At 52.7% G+C, this 21462-nt stretch overlaps 3 protein-coding genes and 1 long non-coding RNA gene across 7 annotated transcripts in view; 1 reads left to right on the top strand and 3 right to left on the bottom strand.

Moving 5' to 3' along the window:
* Positions 1-128: 128 nt before the first annotated feature.
* On the bottom strand, positions 129-3643 carry LOC137842680 (alpha-1-acid glycoprotein 2-like). The gene is made up of 6 exons (XM_068656998.1): positions 3510-3643; positions 3288-3430; positions 3060-3136; positions 2547-2657; positions 1671-1774; positions 129-327 (listed from the first exon to the last, which is right to left on the bottom strand). The coding sequence occupies exons 1-6, from the start codon at positions 3615-3617 to the stop codon at positions 208-210; spliced, it is 663 nt and encodes a 220-aa protein (XP_068513099.1). The 5' UTR covers positions 3618-3643; the 3' UTR covers positions 129-207.
* LOC137842683 (uncharacterized) lies at positions 352-4271 on the top strand. 2 transcript variants are annotated; one of them, XR_011089162.1, is made up of 3 exons: positions 352-1131; positions 1999-2227; positions 2587-4271. It is a non-coding gene; the product is annotated as an uncharacterized lncRNA (long non-coding RNA). The 2 variants fall into 2 exon arrangements; XR_011089163.1 differs by having other exon boundaries at positions 359-1131; positions 2109-2227.
* Positions 4272-4522: 251 nt separating this feature from the next.
* On the bottom strand, positions 4523-6219 carry LOC137842681 (alpha-1-acid glycoprotein-like). The gene is made up of 6 exons (XM_068656999.1): positions 5997-6219; positions 5757-5899; positions 5389-5459; positions 5054-5155; positions 4859-4959; positions 4523-4781 (listed from the first exon to the last, which is right to left on the bottom strand). The coding sequence occupies exons 1-6, from the start codon at positions 6114-6116 to the stop codon at positions 4719-4721; spliced, it is 600 nt and encodes a 199-aa protein (XP_068513100.1). The 5' UTR covers positions 6117-6219; the 3' UTR covers positions 4523-4718.
* Positions 6220-7502: 1283 nt separating this feature from the next.
* Positions 7503-21462, bottom strand: part of COL27A1 (collagen type XXVII alpha 1 chain) — a 152713-nt gene continuing 138753 nt past the window's right edge. For 2 of the 3 annotated variants that reach the window (XM_068657457.1, XM_068657456.1), the window contains exons 46-62: positions 21088-21141; positions 19476-19529; positions 19293-19400; positions 18850-18957; positions 17350-17457; positions 14927-14980; positions 14340-14402; positions 14176-14229; positions 13273-13308; positions 12708-12725; positions 12280-12315; positions 11919-11945; positions 11612-11677; positions 11060-11228; positions 10816-10925; positions 9803-10021; positions 7503-9283 (exon numbers count right to left, since the gene is read on the bottom strand). In XM_068657457.1, coding sequence (XP_068513558.1) covers positions 9137-9283; positions 9803-10021; positions 10816-10925; positions 11060-11228; positions 11612-11677; positions 11919-11945; positions 12280-12315; positions 12708-12725; positions 13273-13308; positions 14176-14229; positions 14340-14402; positions 14927-14980; positions 17350-17457; positions 18850-18957; positions 19293-19400; positions 19476-19529; positions 21088-21141 — 1431 coding nt within the window. In that variant the 3' untranslated portion in view covers positions 7503-9136. The other variant, XM_068657458.1, reaches the window with a different exon arrangement.

The following is a 21462-nucleotide window of genomic DNA, read 5'->3' as shown; positions in this document are numbered from 1 at the left end:
CCAAACCCGGGCCTGGAGCACGCCATGAGGGGCTGAGAGGCCGCGGTCACCCCGTGCGCCTCATCCTGAAGCCATGGGCGCTCGAGGCTGCTGTTCCCAAACACCAGGCGAGGGACACACGAGGCAAATCGAGTGCTCGATCTCTTTTTTTGCACTCCTGAGCCCTAATCTCTCAGCAATGAACAGTGACGTGTTGGAGTGAAGCATTTATTGGTGCTGGCTCGTTGTGCTCCCGGCCCCGCTCGGTGCTGGTGGCTCTGGGCCTGTGGCCGGGGGGGCCGTGCCTTGGGCGCCGCCATCTTGGGATTCCTCCACTTGACACAGCTCCTTCAGAACAACCAGAAATGGATAAATGGATAAATGAAACTGCCACGGCCTCAGGAGAGAACATACTGTAAAGAAGGGTGTTTCTTTATCATTTTTTCTTTTCAGCTGATTACCGTTTTAAACAGGCACAGATATTACGTGTGCTTTTTGAGCTGCCTGAAGCACAGACCGCGCAGTGAGTTGCTGCTGTTTTCTACACCCATGCCCAAAAGAAACCAGGTTTCTGAAGCAAATCTGTGCTGTACCAGTACACTGCACCAGCTTGCTCTGAAGGAATGGGAGATTCAAGCTTAATGAGGAAATAAGCTAAAAACTTGTACTACCTGCATGCTCAGAATTGCTAACACCTGGGGCTGAGGCAGTGATACCCCAGCCTCCGCTCACCTGTGGCTCCTTCAGTCCAAGGCCTGCATTACATTTGTTTTCCCACTTTAACTTCAATTCAACACCCTAGCACCTAGGCCTGGCACAGAAACCCCTTCTGGCTGTGATCCCCAAGCTCTGCCGAGGACACATTGCTCAGGCACGTTCCCCTCACCTGGGCTTTCTCAAAGCGTTTCCATTTTGCCCAAATATCAGTGACAGTCCCCACACCTCTGTGCCCCTCGTTAGCAGCTGGTGAGCCCAGCTGGGCCCAGCCCCAGGTGCTGCTCGTTGCCTGAGCAGCCCGGCACCTCCCTGCCACCGTGGGGGCTCAAGGTGGGCTGTCTGTCCCTCTGTCCCTCTGTCCGTCCCCTCCCTGGTTTGTGTGAAGCTGTGGGAGACCCTCTGTAAGGAAAGTCTGGGTGAGCATGGGGAAGGCAGGTGGGTGCTCCTTAGCCTGGGCAGGGGCTGAGGTGAGGGTTGGCCCTAATAAACTTTTGGGTGGAAAACAGCAGGGAAAAGCTCTGTTTGTGTGGGGAGTGGGTGTGGTCAGTGGCACTGCCTCCTCTGTCGGCAGCAGGAGGGGGATTTGGGGCTTTTTTCCTGATACTCTGGGCTTTTCGGACTCAGGGCTGGATTCCTGACCCAGAGGAGCCCTCGGTAGTCCCAGCCCCAGTTTCAGAGCACCCCGAGCTTTTCTTCAGTAGAAGCAGGGCCGTGGTGTGCCCAGGGACACGAGCCCCTTCAGCCCCGTGCTGCAGCTCCCAAGGGATGTGTCCGCTACTGGGGGGAAAAATGAGGAGTTTGGGGGCAAAACTGGGGGTTAGGGATCCCCTCTGGGCAGGGAGAGGTGGCTGCAGCGAGTCACCCCAATTCCCTTTGGGGCTGCTGAAGGGCAGGAATTTGCTTCAGGGAGCTGCGGCTCTGTGGTAACTGCTGGGGAAGCAAATCTGTCTTCTTGGGGAGGTGAGGGCACCCACCTGCCTCCATGGCGCGTACACGATCTCCCCTTCGCTGAGCCCCAGGCGCTGGGCGTGCTGGGTGAACTCGTCCCGCTGGGCCTTGCTCACGGTCTGATTTCGGGCTGAAAAACAGAAGTGTTAAAATGGGTCGGGGGCCACACGTAGTCCCTGTGTGCCTCCTCCCTGTCTGTATTTCATGCCCTCCCCTTGCTCCCACAAATACTCATTGTGGAGGTGCTGGGGTCCCTCACCCCACCTGTCAAAGCCAGTCTTGGGTGTCATTTTTTTTATTTTATTTTTATTATTTACTCCTTCCTTGTTCCCATTGTAACTGCTTGCACAATAGTTTGTCACGCTCCTGGGGTGTTCGGAGGGATGTGTGCCCCAGGCAGGGACCAAGGCAGGTTTGTGTTTGCCGAACGTGGCTTTGGACTTCCTTAAGCGATTGCTCTGCAGCTTGTAAGGGCAGCGGGGAGCTTTATCGTGGTCTGGTGTGCTGCTTCACGGGGCTGCGTGTGGGCCTGGCCGGCTCTGCCTGTGCTGGTCCTGCAAAGCCACGTGCTCTGCCCCGGGAGGTAAGCACTGAAAAATCACGGTTGGCTTGAAAATATTGAGATTTCACGGTGATATCTGTGGTGTTCTGTGTGTGCTTCCTGTTCTTTGAATGTTTATGGCGTAAGTGGGTTTTGGCTTTAACTTGTTCTTTCTGCTCTGCCCAGAGATTTAGGATTAATGGGATTCTGAACTGTTCCCTGACCCTGGCGTGGTGGTTTGAGGAAAAATCACAGATTGGTGGTGGAACTGTGCAGCTGTGCGTGGTTAGGTGGTGGCTCTCAGTGCATTATTTGGTGTTGGGTGGCAGCTTGAGGTTACCTTAGGATGGGGTTCACGTACCGTAGAGATACAGCGCTGAATACGTCCTCTCCTTCTGCAGTTGGTGCTGGATGAGCAAAACGTCCTCAGAGCTGAGGTTCAGCAGCGTCCCCACGGTCTGCTGGGTCTTGGCTTTGAGAGAGCAGCGCCGGCGTTGGGGAGCGAGAACTGTGTTAGTGCAGTGAAACGTGCCACAAATGTTCCCCGCCGTTCCCAGAGGGATTGTGAAAACGTTTGGAAAATAAAGTGGCCTCCTTCCGCGTCGGAGGGGGCAGGTTTGTTGCTTGTTCCCAGCACGGCATTGCTTCATGGGCTTTATTGCTGCCTCATGCGGCTGTGCCGTTTGCTGTGACCCGGCTGTGGGGTGGGCTCGGTGCCCACTGGTGGGGCTCTGGCATCACATGGAGCTTACCAAGGCTTTGGACCCACAAAACCATCCCAAAATAAAAACGTGTGGGGCAATGCAAGGCATCAACCCGTGCCCTTCTGAAACGCGGACTTAACCACAGCCCTGCACGCTGTGCCACCACTCACCGTGCTTCACCAGCACCGTGCCACCACCATCAGGGAGCTGGAAGTAGGTGGAGTTGTTGGAGAGACAGCGGCCGCCCCTGCGGAGAGGGGGAAATGAGGCAGAGCCGTGGTGCTGAGCCCCCCCTGCCCATATCCTTCTGGAGAGGCTGGGCACTGAGGGTGGATGCTAACACCTGCAGGGGGGCAGGAGGAAGGGGTTGGGGACCGGCGGGGGTGCGGGCATCTCACGCGGCCACGTGCTGGGTGACGAGCAGCTCCTGCCCCCTGGCGCCGGGCTCCACGCGCAGGTGGCCGTGGTCAATGAGCAGCAGCTCCAGGAGGTGCTGGGGCAGCTGGGCGGCCCCGGCCACGTAGCGCCACGTCCCCAGCAGCTGTGGGAGAGGCGTGGGGCTGTGGGGGCTCCCTGCCTGCGCCCCCCCCCCCCCATCCAGCACCCGGCCCCCTCCTTACCCCTGGTGCCGTCGCGTTGGCCGGGCTCTGCGTGGGCTCGCAGGGAGCGGCCGCAACGGGCGGCAGCGCCGTGAGGATGAGGATGGCGGCGATGCCAGTCGCTACCATGGCTGCCTGAGGGAGCAGACCAGCAGGACGGACAGACGGAGGGACGGACAGACGGACGGACGCTGCTCGCTTGGGTGTTTGCTTTCGCAAGGCGGCTGCGCGCAGCAGGGGCTGTGGTGGCGCAATGGCGACTTTCGGGGAAATCGCCCCAGTGAGGGCCAGGTGCCCAGCCCCAGCTCAGGGCTCTGACTGGCTGGGCAGCACGGGGAGGGCGATGCACTTCCCATATTTAAAAGTGAAATCTGCCCAAAATTTCCCCGTTTCACTCCCCCCTATGCAGCTGCTGTAGTGCCTCTGCAAGTGAGGAACTGCACTGCTCACCGGGGCATGGGCAATGTCACTGCCTTGTGCTGAGCGCGGGGCTTTGGGAGCCCTCTGGGTGTGAGCTGTGCTGGAATGGCCCCCGGGGGCTGCCCGGCCTCCAGCCCCAGGCCAGGGACTTTCCCCATGCCTCATGGCCAGCTGGCAGCTCACGGCACTGCTGCCCTGGTGCTGTTGCTCGCAGGAAAACTTCCTTGGAGCCTGCCCTGAACCCTCTGTGTAACCTCATTTGTCCTGCTCAGTGCCCCCCGTGTGCTGCCACATTTGTGTCTTGCTCCATGCCCTCACCCCTGGCAGGGCACAGCTCGGGGGCTGGCTCGGTTTCTGTTTGTGTCCTGTCCCCGAGCCCCACGGGCTGGCCCTGGTGGTGGCTTTTCCTCCCCCCTGCCCTGCTCAGAGGCACTCGTGGCCCCAGCTTCCCTAGTGTGCCTTGGGGCTGCTTATAGACATGAGCCCGAGGGTTAGGTCACCCCATCCCCTAAATCCCCGGGGTTTTGTCTGACACTGGGTAGGAGACGGGGTCCGAGCTGTGCCCCCAGCCGTCCCCATCCCACGTGTGGGCGCAGGGAAGGCACACAGCAGGCGGGTGTCACGCAGGCTTTATTCCAGCTCGACGTGAGAACAGAAAAGCTGCAAATCCCTTGTGGGAAGGGCACGGTGTGGGTCCTCTGTTGGAAGACAAAAACTCGCCGGGACCTCCCGAGGCTGAGCCGAGTGCCGGGGGACGTCCCCACGCAGGGGCTGGGGGCCACACACAGGGGGGACGGGGGCTCACTCCAGTTACTCCTCTGCGGTGGCCAAGGTGGCTTCGTCCTTCTCCTTGCCCTCGGGGGGACAGGCGTCCTTGGGGAGGGGGGACAGGGGCTCGCACCCAGCCAGACACAGTCCTGGGGTGCCCCGTCCCACCCGCGGGTCCCTACCTTCGGGGAGGTGACGAAGGTCTCCTCCTGCGTGAAGCCGAGGCAGCGCAGCTGGGCCCGGAACGCCTCCAGGTGCTCCTTGCTCACGTTGGGCGTCCGCGCTGTTGGGAAGGTGGCGTAAAAATGGGGGGGGAGAGGAAAAAAGGACGGGTTTGGGGGTGCTCCCCTGACAGCCGTGCAGGGCAGCGTGCTCACCCGAGAGGCTGAGGCCCAGGTAGGACTCCTTGCTGTGCTTCATGACCAGCAGCTCCTTGTCGGTCTTGATCAGCTCGGCCATGGACGCCTCCTGCCCCTCCACTGGAAGGCACGGGGAGCGCGGGGACCCCAGTTAGTGACTGGGACACAACTGGGGACCGGTGTGTCCCCCTGGCACCGATGTCCCCAGTGTGTGGGGCTGGGGGTGTCCCCTGCCCCCGGACCCATGTATGGGGGTAGGAAAGGGCCGGGGGGTTCCTACAAAGGGCAGTTTTTGGGGGACGTGTGCCAGGAGGGGCTCAGCGAGGTGCTGCCTCTGGGGGCTGCGGCCGTACCGTGCATCAGGGTGGAGTTGTGCCGGAAGATGAGGATCTTGCTGGCGTTCTTCACCACGCACGTCTCGTTCCTGGGGGGGCAGAGAGGTGAAATGGGGCACGGCTGCCCCGAATAAACCTGGGGAGGGTCCTTGGGCTGCGGCCCCCTCCCTCGCCTCCCTGAGCTTGAGGCAGGGCAGCCCTTAGCGGGGATAAATGTGGGGTAACAGCTCCCAGCCCCAAATTTAGTGTTGATAGGTAGCAGGACAGGCACTGGGGGGGCTGCTGCCACATGTTAGTCCCCCACCACGGCGGAAGCAGAGCCCTGACCACAGCCTGGGATGGCTCTGCCCTGGGGACGTCCCAGCCCATCCCCACCCCGTCCTTACAGCCGCAGGGTCTCAGTCACGCTGAACTCATCGTCGTGGCTGCCGGGCAGGAAGGTGAAGGTGGCGTACTTCAGCTCCTTCATCTCGGCCACGTGCGGGGGGTAGTTGGAGGCGCCCATGATGTACACCCAGTGCCCCAGCAGCTGCCGATGGAACCAGAGCACGGCTTTGAGGACTCATTCCCCTGGGGGTCGCGTGGGCCCGAGGGATATTTTAGGAACCGCGGGTGTCACGGCTTACCCCATCCACGGTCGCGTTGTCCATGACGGCCAGGGGGAGCGGGGCGCAGGCGTGGGGCTCGTCCGCATGGGCACGCACCAGCCCCACGGCCAGGACGGGCAGGAGGAGGCAGGGCAGCATTGCCGGCACCGTGCGGGGCTGGGGGGGCTGCGGCGAGGCTGCGGCGCGGGTGGGACGTTGCTGCCCGCCGGCACTGTTCTCTACGGCCCCGCCGCAGCCCCGAGGCGCTTATTTAACCGCGGGGCTGTTTGCTCAGGCGTGAAGCAATAGCAGGTGAGTGGATGTAAACTGGCAGAAGAGTGCATTTTTTATTTTTTTTTTTCCCGGCAGAAAAGGTGAAGAAAAAAAATAAACGCGTTGCACCACCGCGGGCTTTGTTCTCGGAAGCCGTAATTCACCCTGCGGGTGGCGGGCCGGGCGGGCTGCAGGTGTGTTTGTGCAAAGTGCCGTGGGGCAGCGAGTGCTGCTGGGGGCTTTTGTACCTGCCCTGCCTGGGCAAGCAAGCACCTGCCCACGGCCTTTGCCCTTAAGCCAAAAAATTTGGCTTTTTTTGGTTAATTGCTGCTCGTCTCGGCCCAGCCTTGGGTTGGTAACGCAGCCCCTGGGCCGTGGTGCTGGCGGCGGTGCCCAGCGCTTGGGTCTGACCCAAATGGGAGCACTGGGACTGGGATGGGGCCAAATCCAGGCTGGGGGCACAAGGTGAAGGCACGAGCAGCAGCGTTACACGAGGCTGGGGCTGGTGGGTGCACAACCACGTGCGTTACATCTATTTATTTATTCACTCTGTTTTCTCCCAAGCTGTGTGTACCAGCAGTGACCCCGGTGCTGCAGCCCCACACACCCCGACACAACCCACGAGGTCCCAGGCTGTGAGCAAGAAGACTCTTTCCAAGGTCACCTCAGAGCCACTGAGGTGAGTTTTTGGTTCAGCAAGGAGAAAAGCTCATCTCTTGGCCCCCCCACCCTTTCCTCTGGCTCCCCAGCACTGCCAGGACAGGGGTGACGATGAGAAAGGTGCCGGTGGCCACAGCAGGGGACGTGTGGTGGTGGGGAGCTGTGGGGCACAGCCTTGTCGTGGGCTCAGCATCGCCCTGAGGGCTGGGTGGGCGCTGCTGTGGGATGGGGATTTGGGGGCTCCCCTGTGGGGGCCTGGACGTGGAGCCTGCTCCTCGCCCCCAATACCATTTCTCAAGAAGAAGGAAAAAAACAAACCACAAACATAAAAGTCCCATTTCATTGCTTCAGTTTTAAATATTTATTTAAGTCCAAAAAAAAAAAAAAAAAGAAAATGAAGAAGAAAAGGAAAAAAAAGCGTAAATGAGAACAGACGGTAACTGCGGCCGGGAGCAAACACACACGGGCAGCGGGGGGGCCGGGGGTGAGGTATCTGTGAGCGGGGCAGAGCGCGGAGGGTGAGGTATTTGAGACGGATCCTGTTAACCTGTGTCGAGGGTGGTTGGCAGCCAACCAGCGGGCAGTAGTAAAAAAAAAGAATACACCAAGAGAGACGCACATATATTTCTTTTTCTTTTTTTTCCTCAAAAAAATAAAATCCATAGTCCGTACGAGACATGAAAACTCCAAACAGGCACTGAAGCGTTTCCGATACAGTACAGCTCCGATTACATCAATATTATTCCTTATATAGAATTAAAGATTACCATAATTATCCTCTTTAAAAAAAAAAAAAATCCTCCAAATTTACATACAGAGACTAGATTTCTACAAAACTTAACAAAAGAAAACCCCTCCAAGCCCGGCCGGGGTCTGGAACCAGGTACCATCCTCTCAGTCTCGGCAGAGGGGCCCGGACAGAAGGGTGCAGAGCTGGGTTTAAATACACGCGCTGAGCCCGGGGAATCGCTGCGCGCGGAGCCGCGGCCACGGGGCCACCACGGCTACAGCAAAACGAGTGAGTGACCTGGCACCGGCCCACGCAGCGCCCTGAGGCTTCATCCTGCAGCGGCTGCGGGTGAGCTGGAGCCCTCGCTCTCCTCCCAAAGCAGTGAAGTGCTGGTTTAAAAAAATAAAAAATAATAAAAAAAAAAAAAAGAAGAAAGAAAAAAGGCAAATTGGCTTTTAAAACAGCCTGTGAATTATTTTGGATGCGCTTTGAGTTGTCGCGCAGGATTGGCATCCGTGGTTATTCAAAGATCCCGTTAAAGGTGTTTCTCTGATTTAGCTGTAGAGCGTGACCACCTCTCTTCCTAGAGAGACGGCCCCATGGGCTTTTTTTGGGTCTGTGGCAAGACACTGTAGCACCTTCACAACCTTAAATAAAGTCATATATATAAAATAACACACTTTTTTTAAGAGCACCAGAGATTTCACAGTGAGAGGTAGAAACAAATCAGACAAGCCCATCCTCTCTCTCTATTTTAGCACCAATCTCTTCCCCTCTCCTCCTTCCATTCCCCTCTTTCAGCTTTGGGACTCTCCCCTACCCCACCGCCACGCCTGAGAAGGGACATTGGTTCAACTCACCCATGGAAGGAGGAACTTAGTTTTTTTTTATGTTTTTTTTTTTTTTCTTTTTCTTTTTGCTTTAAATAATATAATATATATATTTTTGTTTCTTCTAATATTGCACATCAAAATGCTTCCGGTACGCAGAGCAGCCAGATTCGACTTGCGGCTCCGCCTGGCAGAGCCCGATGCAGCGCGTGGCCGTCCAGGAGCGACGAGCTCTGCGAGGGAAGCTCTATCATCTTTTAATTACTTTTCAATGGAGAGAACATTTGGTAACTCAGGAACCAGGTAAGACAAAAATGGGGGAGGGGAGAAAAAAAACCAAACCCACACGCTGCAAGTTGCTTGAGGTTTCTCTCAATATTTTCTTTGGTCATGGAAAAAGCTTTGTGTGTGGAACCGCTTGGACACCTAGTCCCCTGATCCCTTTTCACTGGTCACGTCCCGACTGATACCCGCTTCCCCACCATCCTTCTTATTCCTCCTTTCCACAACCTGCTGAGTTCAGTAGATCACGGGTTCTTTGAGACCTTGAGCCGAAGGCTAGAGCAAGAGTTGACCCAAAAAGACACAGCCCAGCTGTCCTTGCTGCAGAGAGGTGGGAGATGCTGTGTGAAGACCTAGGCCAAAAGTGGGGTCAAAGCCTTGGAGCCCGGGTTTGGCGGCGTTGTTCAAAGGAAGCACACGGGGCCGACCTCGAGGTGGTATTGCTTTCCTGGCTCGGATGGGGGAAGGTTGTAGATGTTGACAATTGGCAGCTGCTGAGGGTCCTGCGTCCGAAACGAAAAGAGAGTCCGATGCCAGCGTCCGTCCTTGATCTGCGCAGGGAGGAGGGAAAGACAGAAAAAGTTGTTTTGCTGCTGGAGAGGGGTGAGTTCCACGGCGGTGTATGAAAAGCCCTGAGCAGGGCTGGTGAGAGGTTTTGGGGAACCCTTTATCCAGGTCAAGTTGAGGGAAACAGATTAAAATGGCATCATAAAACTCGTGATGCAGTGGGAAACCCAAATGCAGGCACACTGCTACCACAGCAGCACAACATTGGGCATGAGCTGAGCCTGCTGGTGGCAATTCTCCTGCGGTGTAACTACACACAATGTGTAAATTTGGAATTCAAATTTTAACTTTCTGTTTGAAGGCAGTCTTCCTAACAGGAGAACCCTATAGCACCCTGGACTGGAAAATTAAGTGTTAAACAGGTATCTTAGTCCCTTCTCCCCCCTTTTTTTGGGGTGGTCATGGAATAAGAACCACAGGCATAATGTGAGTCCTGTCATGTACGCTGAGTGGGTTCTGCCTGGCATTTCTCTCCACCTCTCCCCTCTTTCAGGACAACGTACCTTGCAATCATCAGCTGCCACTTCTGGCTTGAGCTGACCTTCTGCCTCAAACATCTGCCCGTTCCAGGCCTTGAAGCGCACGGCTTTGTCCGAAGGTTTCTTGGATGAGCCTTCCCGCCAGACGGAGGTGTTCAGGCAGTGGATGGTGATGTGCTGCACCACCTCCGAGCTCAGCAGGCGAAGGAAGTTCATCTGGACTCTGCCGACATCAAAATCCAGCTGTGAAGGTGACGGAGATGTTAGTGTGTGCCCCCTGCAGCGGGGCTGGGGGAGAGAGCGGTTTGTCAGTGCAAGGGGCAACAGCAAAGGAGTTCCCTGGGCTCTGTGCAAGTCGAGATGGCTGTGATAGGTGTCTGAGCCCCAAACTGGTTCTGGTGTGAGTATGGGCACAAGGACCAGGCACAAAGTCAGTCTGGAAAGTTGCCATGGGGACACGGCAGGTGCTTTATTTTTCATAACAACCTGGTAGGTCCTTAAGTAGGAGAAAAACAACGCGTGCTTGAATTCAATGCGTGCTTCTGCAAGGAAGCAAAGCAGCTGGCTCTGGCGGGCACTGCAGGTGAACCCAGATACTGCCACTGGTATTTTTCGGTCCAGTTACTTCCTCAAGAAAAATTCCCTGGCATTCACTTCAGCGGTAACTTGTGTATTTAAGCTGACCACACTTTTTCAAGTGGCAGACAACAAAATGCAAGAGTGACCTGAACATAAATTAATCCAACAAAGCATTTGGGGGCAGCATGTTTGCAGGATTACTGGCCTCTGTTAAGGTTATGGGTTAATTAAACACTGCTGGAAACATGCTGCTCTGTCTTGAAAAGAGTCAACAATGTAGGTATGTTTTTAACTGCATGAGAGCAGTGCTGAATGCTACAGCACAGCTGCGCTCGCCCTGCTGCCCGGATTAAGGCAGCTTGCTGGGTTACAGTGGTCACTGTCCCGGGTTCCGGGAGAATATGCCTGTGGGTAAACATTTCGTAACGGTTGTATGGGAAATGCTGCGGTGTGTGTACCTTGGAGACGGTGATGGGGCTGAGGCATGTCTGCCCACCGTTGGTGAAGTTGCAGATGACCTGTATGGTGTCTGAGGAACAGCCGAGATTTGGGTCGATCCAGTAGGTACCTAAGAAGTAGAGGATTTGGGGATTAACAAGAAAATTTAACTTTGCTGTGCATAAGCAAAGGCAAGTCTTGATTCCTGCATTACTGGTCCCAGGGAAGGAGACCAGGATGGAGGGATAACTCAGGGCTTCCTACCATCGTTCATCTTCTGTTCACAGTTCATGAGGTCTCGACAGATGCGTGCAGGGTTCTCCTTGGTGCCCAGGGGTCTCTTGATGCTCTGAATGAGGTTGCTGAGGTAGTGTAGAGTCTTAAAGATCTCCCCTCCGTGGTCTAGCATGAGAAGGTCTGGATTCTGGTAACTCTGGAGAGAACAGGAGGCAAAGTCAGGTGTGCCCTGGGGGCACGAGGTGCTCTAACCACAAGGAATTCTCTTTATAGTGGGAAAACTCCATGGGCCAAGGGCAGGCTGTGGCAGCGAGTTGTGACAGTGTGCACTGTCCTGCATGGGGAATTGCTGCTGCATTGGCAAAGTCATGATGGGAAAGCCATGAAGTTTGGAGCCTCACAAGTAGGGAGCAGAACCACATCCTTGAACTGGCCCATTGCATGCACAAACCCCGGTAACTCCACAAGAAGCAGACAAAGCAGAGCGTTGCAGACAGAAACTCCAAGCAGACAAAGAACGAGCAAGGCTGGGAACGGCCCCAGCACAGACCAGGGAGGAGTTCCACAGTACCCCCGTACCTCTGTCTTGAGCGCGGTGCTGGAGTCGATCAGTGTCTGGAAAGCAGCCCCAAAGCCATCTTGTTGCTGGTGTGGGGTGAAAAAGATGGTAACTGGGACTGGGAGAAGCTGAACGTGCCCTGATGCAAGCAATCCCTTCTCAGTCTAGGGATGTGATTCAAGCCTTGTCCTGCTAACACGGCGTCTCTTGCTAGACCTGAGTGCGTGTTTTTAGAGTCCCAGCAAGCCCTTCTTGATGCCCCAACAGCACCTCAGCTCTGCATGATTTATTATCGTCATTAACAAATGAACAAAAAACAGAACTTACAAATGAAGCTGGAATTCCTGGAGGTCCCTAGAAATCAAAGCAAAAAAGGGGCATCAGCCAGAACAATGGGCACTCACTGTTGCAAAGATGCTCATTTATATCCTTTTGAAATCCTCTTTACCCTGAGTCCCTCAATACAGATGAGTGAGAGAGGCAACAATGCTGTCTCTATAAAATACTTGGAGATGGTTTGGGCTGAAGTGCGATAAACACTAGTCCATTCACACACACACGTTTTTGCATATGAGGAATGGGGCTAAGCTATAATTTCCAGGGAGTGCACAGTCCCTCCGGAGAGTATCGCTGCAGTAACTTCAGCTTGTTTCAATAATGTCTTTGAACTCTTTCCACATATACGTACCGGAGGGCCAGGGTGTCCTCGTGGGCCTGGAGGACCCTAAAGACAGAGGGGCATCAGTTAGTGAAATGTCTTCAATTTGCATTACAGTTTCTTATGGCTGTCACCAGAACAAGCCTGTTCCCTGCTAAAATCCTCCAGATTTTTGACATTTTACAGTATCTTCTCCCTCAAACACTTCTGGAGACAGGACATGGCTCTGTTTCCTCCATTTCCCAGTTTCGGGTGCATCCGTCTGTACTTGGTCCAGCCCTGCTCTATCTCTTGTTCCTACCCTTGGTTCCTGAGCTCTCAGTAATGCCAAATGCGCAGGTACATATCATGTTCCCCGTATGGACAGTTACCCACCCTACAGCATTATATTTGCTAGAAGCAACTCCTTTGTTTAAATGAAATATATTAGTCAGAAAAAAGTGATATCAAATACTCACCCTTGGACCTGGAAGACCCTGTAGGAAAAAAAAAAAAGAAACCTTCAGATGTTTATTATTAAATTGATGCTCATTACACCCTGTACAGTCATGGCAGAGCCCCTGTGTGTGGAACAACCACTGGGAGCAGTGTTGGGGTCCCCAGGAAGAGGAGCAACACATGTCCTGTACACCCGACACAGCCCCTGCAAGCTGAGAACAAAAGGAGCTCCAGGAAGGCGTCAGAGTCCATCAGGGCCCCTGCGAGAAGGGGAACGGGGGCAGCAGGAGGGAAGTGCCCTGGCACCACCACCACTCGGACAGGTCCCATGGGAGGGACACGAGGGGTGCAGCCTCCAGCCACTCGCTGCATTTTGTGCCTGGAGGTGCCGCAGTCATCGTTCCAGTGGCAGCTTTTGCTGTTCCATTGGGTTAAGTGAGCTGGCGTTTTAAGTGCAGTGTGTGTCCATGGGCACGTGTGTGTGTGTGTGTGTGTGTGTGTGTGTGCTCAGCATCTCGCCCAGGGGGGACCCGATGCCTGAGCAAGAGAGGGTCCTGGGTGCTCCCGGGGGAGGCCCTCACTTACCATTTCCCCGCGGCTGCCTTTGTCTCCCTTTGGCCCCTGTGAAGGCACACGAGACAGCTGTCAGTGACTGCAAGCTGCGCTTTTGGATGCACTGCCACCCAGAATCGCCTTGCAAGAACCCAAGCAAATCTTAAATAAATCATACTCCCACCCTAAACTCCATCCAAAACAAAAAAAAAGCCATTCCTGGACATTTCAGAGATAAAACGTAGAATAAGCAGAGGACCCTAGAAGCAACCCTGCATGCAGCACAGAGGTGCCCAGCCCCTGCCTGCCGTGAGCTGCTGCTCGCCTGCCTTTAGGCACAAGCAACCCCTGTGTGCAAAGCATGGGGCTGCCGGCATCTTCCTGGTTTTCACCTCTGCCAACAGCAGCCTCTTTGTGCTGAGCTCTGAATAACTTCACGCTCATGTTTTTATGAAGCACTGACCTGAACTTTAGTCTGTGTTCAGTGCCTTTGGCATCTTGGGGCAGGCAGAGATTTTCAACACTTCCCTGAATCCAGCTGGTCCCAGTTTAATACATTTATCGGTTTTCTGTTGATTTTTTTTATTTTTATTTTTTATTCTTCCCTGGGGCCCCCCAGGCCAAGTTCTCTGGAAAAGCTGGCAACTTGCTTTTGCAAAACTGAAATGACATTCTTGTCTTCCAGTCTGATCTCTCTATCCAAAAACTTGCACATAAATAGAGTTATTCCTCACTTTTAAGTTAGTAATCCCCCTCAACTACATATTCAGCCAGAGACTAAGTCTTGAGCTTCTCTCAAGCTGCTCATCTTGAAGATCAGTTTGTTCCCCTCATTACAGTAGGACTTGAGATTTAGTTAAGATGGCCACAAGCATCTTGGATCTCAACCACTGTGCCCTGCTACAAAATACAGGCAGAAGAAAGGCAGATACTCACAGGGCTTCCTGTGGGACCCAGAATGCCATGCGGACCAATAATTCCTTCTTTGCCCTAGACAAGAAAAGATATCCATGAACCACCACGTGGGAACCGATGGTCAGTTTGCCATGGCAGACTCGGTGATGACACCAAATCTCTTTGCAAACTGCAGAACCACTCACCATGAGGCCGGGTGGCCCACGTGGTCCCTGAATGCCTTTGAAACCAAGGTCTCCTGGGGGCCCCTGCGAGCAAACACGAGATGCCAGGTCCTGTTAAACGTTCCCCACATGTGTGCCCCTGCTTACAGCCCTGCTGCAAGGGCAGTGGTGCTGCCACTGGTCTATGGAAATGGGATGGTCCAGTTTTAAACATTCCCACTCCTCTTTTGCAAGCCTTTTACTTTCTACAGAAAACAAACTGGTTCCCCTTCACCAGTAAAAGTATACGCCAATAAAATGGGTCTAAACTGGTTGATGTTGGAGAAATGAGGGACTGCAAGATGTGCAGGTGGGGGGCTATAGGACAGCCATTTTCCATCTACAACACACCCATTGTAACAGGAATAAATTTCATCAAAGCATATGTAAATGCACTGTCAATGATTCTTTCAGACATTATGATGCATAAATGAAAGAAAGTTGGAATCACAATTTAATTTCAATAGTTTCTGCAGAACTACTAATAAATAATTTTCAGCACTTACTGCATTGTCTGGCCACAATAAAGAGAGACTAGAAAGCCAAGTGGTCACAAGATAGCCTCTTACCTTTGGCCCAAAGATGCCCGCGATCCCTGGAAATCCTGCCTCACCAAAGTCTCCCTGGAAACAGCAGCCAAGACAAACACAAGAACAAAGAGCAACAGTAAGTTCACATTGAACTGGTCACTTGAAGACACGCCAAGAGCGCAGCAGCTTCAGAGAATGAGAAATCCATTAGTATTCTTCAGTCTAAGCAGGACTGATGAGAAAGAAGTATGAGAGAAATCTGAAGGAGGCATTACACAAACATCAGGCTGGAAGCAACTCCAGAACATCTCACAGACTAAGCCTTTTTGCCCCCAAGACAAGAGGCATACCTACAATATTTCTAGCAGATGCTTGGCTAGCTTGGAGAGCTTGGACCACAGTCAGCAGGAGCAGGGTGAAGAGCATCTACTCTGAGATTGATCCTGGAAGTCCATGCTCCAAGCCCTTTAAAATAAGCACTTCTTTTATTTCTAATACCAACTGGACTGATTTACTGAAGGGTAATTTCAAACTATGCTCAGTTATGCTGTCAAAAAAGTGTGTGTTCCTACAACAGAACCTCCCATTCAAAACCAGGAAAGCCATACACATCCCCTCATTCTTTTCCTATTCATCCCTGCAGGGATTTTTGCTCACTTTCTTAAGAAAAATAATAATAATAACATATTTTGAAGGCCATCAAGCTTGGATTAGCACATAGCATGCACTCTGAGAATTAAAAAAAAACTCACTGGGTAGCACATCCATATAGAAACACCCTCATTTCACCATAATGTTTAAGATATATGCCCTTTGACATTTCTGGGCTTCTCAGATGTTAAAATGCAAAATGATTCAATGTTAAAAAAAAAATGGGACAGAAACATGCACCAGATGATTCATCTACAGTCTCAGGAACACAAGAGATGGAAAAGGCTTGTTTGGCCTCTCAGCTGGACGGTGTGACCCACGCTGGATTGTACTTTACGGGATGTTTTACAATGCCTTGTTCAGCCCGGTTGTAAATGACTCAAGCGATGGGGTTTCCACCACCTCTATTACAAGGCTATTCCAGAGTCAGTCTAGAGACCTTACTGTTAGGAAGTTTTTTCCTGCCACGACAGTGAGAAACTTCTTGGCAAGAAAGGTCTTGGTTGGACTCGGTGGAGTGTAAGAAACTTTCCAAGCATACGAAGTGATTTCACTGCCCGCTTACGGATCCTGGAAAGGAAACTCGCTACTAACAGAGGACTAAGGCCTTTCCTGTTTTACGAGAACCAACCAAGCCCTCTTTCTAGGGGAATTTAGGGCAAAAGTAATTGAGAAGTCAGAAGGGTTTTAGAGAAATCTAAATGCCATGGAGTCAACTCAGCTGAGGGGACCTGATCAGTGTTTACGCAGCAAGGTATGCCCCAGTTCTGGGCAAAGCAACCTGCCAGAGGAGGGCACAAGAGGCAAAACAATGCTGTTGTTGTTGGCTGCCACCTTCCAGCCTGAATACTGCCATCACAGGGTTGGATATAAAACATGCAAATAGGGCAGCTACCTTTAATTGAGGTGTTGAGGATAACCATCTTGTGCCTTGCTTTGTGTTAGTCCTAATCTCTCTGGTTTTATGTCTGTCGTGCTCTGGAGATGCTCAGGCTGCCTGGGCAGGGAGAGGTTGCACGATGTCTGTGCATGTCAGGTGGCTGGAAATGCCACTGGTGCCAAGATGCTGAGCAGACAGAGGGTTTATTAAGTGAGACTTGAAAAGGGCTCTGCTTAGGGGTTTCTGTAAGATTTCTAATAAGTGAATCTAAAGCATGTAAGTAGTTATAGTCTTGTCTACTCTGTAAGAGTGACTCCTGGCCTAAAAAGCTCCCAATCTAAATAGCTCAATATAGCCTCGGGCTGATAAAGTGCAACACCTCGCTAAACTGGGCAATCCCACCAGTACAATAAAAAAGCACAAAGGATTAGGAGCCTGCCCTGCAGACAGGTGTGGGAATTTAACTTCTGCTTCGACTGAGGGCTCTTGATGCTTCCCCAACAGCATGCTCTGAACCCGCAGCTCCGCTGCCTTCCAGCCTGCACAGGTGATGCCTGCTCCTGCATCTCCTGCACGTCCCTGCTGGAGCTGCAGCCCCTTGCACCTTTGGGATGGTTTGGATTGCAGGAACAGCCGAGGGCACTGGGGTTGTTTGGGCTGGAGAGGAGGAGGCTCAGGGGAGATGGGCACAGCTGCGTTGTCTTGGGGAATGCAGGCACGGATTAGACATCTCTGCACACAAGTGAGCAGTGAGGAGCAGAGAAGCATGCACATTGGAGGGAGCTGCTCTGACACTCTGGCACTGATGTGCAAAGTTTATGGGTTCCCTTCTCTGTGACCCTCCCAGGGTGCACCCCGCTGTCCTGGCGTGAGGCTCTGCACCTCCTCCTACAGCGAGGGGTCAGCGCTGCTCAGCTCAGCGGTCACTCACCGGCTGGCCTTTGGGGCCTGCATTGCCAGGGCTCCCTGGAAGGCCCATTCCTCCTGGTGATCCTCGCTTCCCTGTTTGGCCAGTCTGTCCAGGCAATCCTCTTTCACCCTAAAAATAACAGAATTCAAACAATTCCAAAGGACAGGAGCTAAATATAACAACATTCAGCCGAAATAGCCATAGATGGAAAGCTGGAAAAAAGTGGCTCATCAGGATAAGGAATGTGGTTTCATCATGAGATGCCTCAGGTCTGCTAGGGCTGCAGGATGCGAGGCCAGTGAGGGGCACGGCTGGGGCCCCTCCTGAGCTCCACGTGGGGCAGGAGCTGCAGCAGTGGGGTGCTGCCTGCCTGGGAGCTGAGCACAGCAGGGGTTGAAGCATCTTCATTTGCACTTGTGTGTGTTGCCTGTCCTGCCCGGCAGTTTCCCATAATCTCGTCCCCCTAGCAGCCGAACAATTGATGATTAAGCCATGGGAAATGCTGAAGTCATGCCAAGGCTTCAGCTGCAGCTCAAGGCCAGGAGCAGGGTGTCAGACCCAGCACCGCTGTGTGCTCCCCAGCTCTTCCCCTCGCCAGGCACCAGCAGCAGCACAAACCCCAGCTGCTGGGACGGAGCATCCATGGTGGCGAGTGCCTGGGGTGGTCGAGCAGGTGGCCAAGGGGCAACCAATTTCCCTGCAGCCAGGGCGTGAGCGTGGCACAACTACACAAGGGTCTGTCAGCCACTTTTGCTAAGAGCCTGTTATTCTGCCCAAGGCAGCTGGAGGGCAGCAAGTGACAGTTTAAGCGTGATGTGTTATGGGAGGCATAATTTAAATCAGACCTGATAGCCCCAAACCCAGCTGCAGTCTTCCTACTTAGAGCCTTTCTACACACGGCTCAGTTGCTGTTGGTCCAGTTTAGGCCCTGGGGCCTGTCTGGACCAGGGCAAGGACCAGTAAGAAACCCAGCTGTCACCAAGCAGCTTTTCCCTGTTTCCACCCAAAGTGATGCCCAAGCCCATGCTGGTTCCAGCAATTCCAATCAGGTAAAAACACGCTAAAAGCAAGGGGCACAATTTCCCTTCCCCAGCTCAGGCCTCACAGGGCAGCAGGGGGAGGACATCCACGTTTCAGTGGAGTTGTCCGTCCTGGACATCTCACAGGCAGGCTGTAGCAGTTGCCTTGCAGCTTCTCCAAGGTCACATTTCTTTTAACCGGGTTTCTACTGAAAGGAGGCTAACGTGTTCGCAGTGTGGGTTCATGTATTTGTAAACGCCTGTGCTCAGAGAACTTTGACAAAGGAGGAAAAGTTGCTGGGACATTCAGCTGCTGTGAACTTAATGAAAATGGATGGGTGGATGAATGAGAAGACTGCATGGAGACTGACTGGGCCTCCAGCTAAGTGAAAGGTGGCAGCAGGAGTTCAGACTTCATTAGACCCTGGAGAATCCAAGCTCTAGAGACACGAGGCTCACAGACTGCATAGCTCATAGAAGCATTTTAGAGTCACAAACTCACCTTGAATCCTGGTGGTCCCTGTGCCCCGGGCAGTCCTGGTATGCCAGGGTTCCCTCTTTTGCCTGACATCCCTGTTACACCTTCTTCCCCATCATCTCCCTGCTCTCCCTAGAAATGAAACCCAGGAGAGGTTATGAAACACGCCGCTCTGTCTCCACTTGTGCACATCTTCTGGGGGCAGCAAGCACGCATCTGGGCATGGGTGGACTTGCAAAATCTGTGCATGCAAGAAGCTTTTTGTCAGGCAAGAAGCACAAGGTTTTTTACAGATTTGGCCACGCCTGTATGTGAGATAGGAAGAGCAACATAGGATCCACTCTGGGTACATGTAAACTGGGATATCTGTGGCTGGACTACATCCATTTCTCCTGTGTTACCTTTTATTTTTCCAGCTCCTAAGCTGCACTTGCTATCAATACTATGAGGTTACAATGTGAACTCACCAGCACCCCAGGCACGCCATCCTTTCCAGGCACTCCGTCCACACCAGGGGCACCCTCTTGACCCTGCCTTCCCACCACTCCTCGAGGACCTGGTAGCCCAAGGGTGCCCTAAAATCACAAAGGCGTTAGCGATGGAACTCCTGAACAGCATCTGCTGGGGCAGAAAATTGATTTTTTACCTACCGGTGAGCCTCTGCTCCCGGCACTGCCCCTTGCTCCTTGCTTTCCTTTTTGACCCTGCAAGGAAAATAAGAAAGACATCTAAAACTGCAGCAGTTCCAGCACAACTCCACTTGAGAGCCTGACTTCAGGGTGTGCTTTTGGATAATGGCTGGAAAGAGTTTTATAAAAAGGAGATTTATAAAGTCAGTTGCTCCAGCACTGGGGAATGAACTGCTATTTGGTTTTATTACAAGTGATTCTTCGTATGTCTTGAGAGTTCTAGGGCAGGAATGAATAGCTAGAAGGCAAGGACCTACATTTTTCCTAATACAGAGCAGATGAGGACAAATAAAGCAGGATGAACTCAAGGGAGGACTCAATGCACTGGCAAACATTAGAACAAGATGCTTAAAACCTGCGTCCTCTGTCTGTTCATTGACAGCACAGCACAGAACCAAGGCACTGGCAAGTCTTCTGCAGGGCATTCACTAAGGGCATTTCTCCCCAAGTAGCTCCCTGTATTTTGGGAAGTTAATGGAAATGAAAAGGGTTCCTTGTGTCTAAAATTTGCAGTGCTGCTTTGTGAATAAAGACGTATAAGAAATACTCCAGAGGTTTATTAGCTGTAAAAAGGATTAATTTCGGCAGAATGAATGGAAAACTCAGCCTCACCATCTTCACTAGGGCTCTTTTAGTGAGGTCATGCACTAAAGCACTTTTAAATTGAGGCACTGCATTTTCTGTGCATTGTTTCTCCATCTGCAGAGGACCAGGCAGACCAGCTACACGAAATAAATATTCCTGGGGGTGCTGTCTCTGCTCCTCATTAGACCCAAAGATAGTTCCAGATCATCCACTGATGGGTAGAGTTTATTCATCTTATCACCTGGTACCTTCCTTGCCAAGAACACCTACTGTAGGTTAGGCTATCTTCTGGCATTAACACAACAGGGTAAAAATAAAAACCCTACTGCCTGCCAAAAGGGAGCAGGAATTTGCTGAGTATTGAGGTCACATTCTTATGTTTTAGCAAATAAAATCCCCGCTCTGTGAGAATAATTAGCAGGCTGTCATTACAGCCAGATGTGGAAGTTGGAGTAGGTACCACACTGAACCTTGAAGGAGCTGTGTGCTGTGTTTCCTTGCTCAATAAAGGCAAGGAGTTAGAGGGACTCCTCCAAGAAAGGTAAAAACTGCATGGATAAATTGACTCCCTAGCTGGAAGGTTTCAAGTCAAAAAAGTTGATGGTTCAGGTGAAGGGGAGGGACACTTGGCTGGCTCAGATCCCCTCAGGGACAGACTGGAGCTGGAGCTGGCTGGATTTGGAGGCAGCACATGGATGAGTACGGGAAGGGGGCACAACCCATGGCAAGGACTAAAGACCTGCCCCAGATTCACCTTTCTTGCAGGAGCTGTTATGGTCTTGATTGTCTCCATTTTCAAAAAGTCAACCAACTATTGGGTTTAGACACTTAAATGCATGTTTACAGCCCTCCCACTAGGTTTCCAACAGTCTTTCAAGGTGTAGACCATAGGCCAAATCAAACACATTGGGAAAACACACGACAGTCCTCTTAATTAGACATTTTCTTCAAACTTGGGACACTATAGATCCACCCTGCTGAAACCTACCACATCACCTTTGGATCCCTTTGCTCCTGGCTGGCCTGGTGGTCCAGGATCCCCCTACAAAACATAAGCAAGAAAAATCTGCTTGAAATTCTCTTCTGGCAATATCTTGCATGAAGTACAAAGAACAGCATTTTTTGTGCCCTAACAATGCTGACCGTATGGAAACAATTCACGGGAACAGCCTGTGCTCAGACAAGCCTCCTGGGGAAAAAAGATGCGAGGAACTGTCTCCAGAGAGCATTTAACAGGGTACCAATTGGAGAAGAAGCGACGGTACCCCCTCACTTGGGTGGTGCCTGTGTTTGGGGGAATCAATCACTAAATTCCAGATTGCGCCTGGAAAACCATGCCCCGAAGTGAGCAGGAGGGAGCCTG

This window comes from Anas acuta, chromosome 20, assembly GCF_963932015.1.
Source record: "Anas acuta chromosome 20, bAnaAcu1.1, whole genome shotgun sequence".
In the NCBI taxonomy this organism is placed as follows: domain Eukaryota; kingdom Metazoa; phylum Chordata; class Aves; order Anseriformes; family Anatidae; genus Anas; species Anas acuta.
Note: the sequence above shows the minus strand (reverse complement) of the source record. Positions and strands in the feature narration are given on the sequence as shown.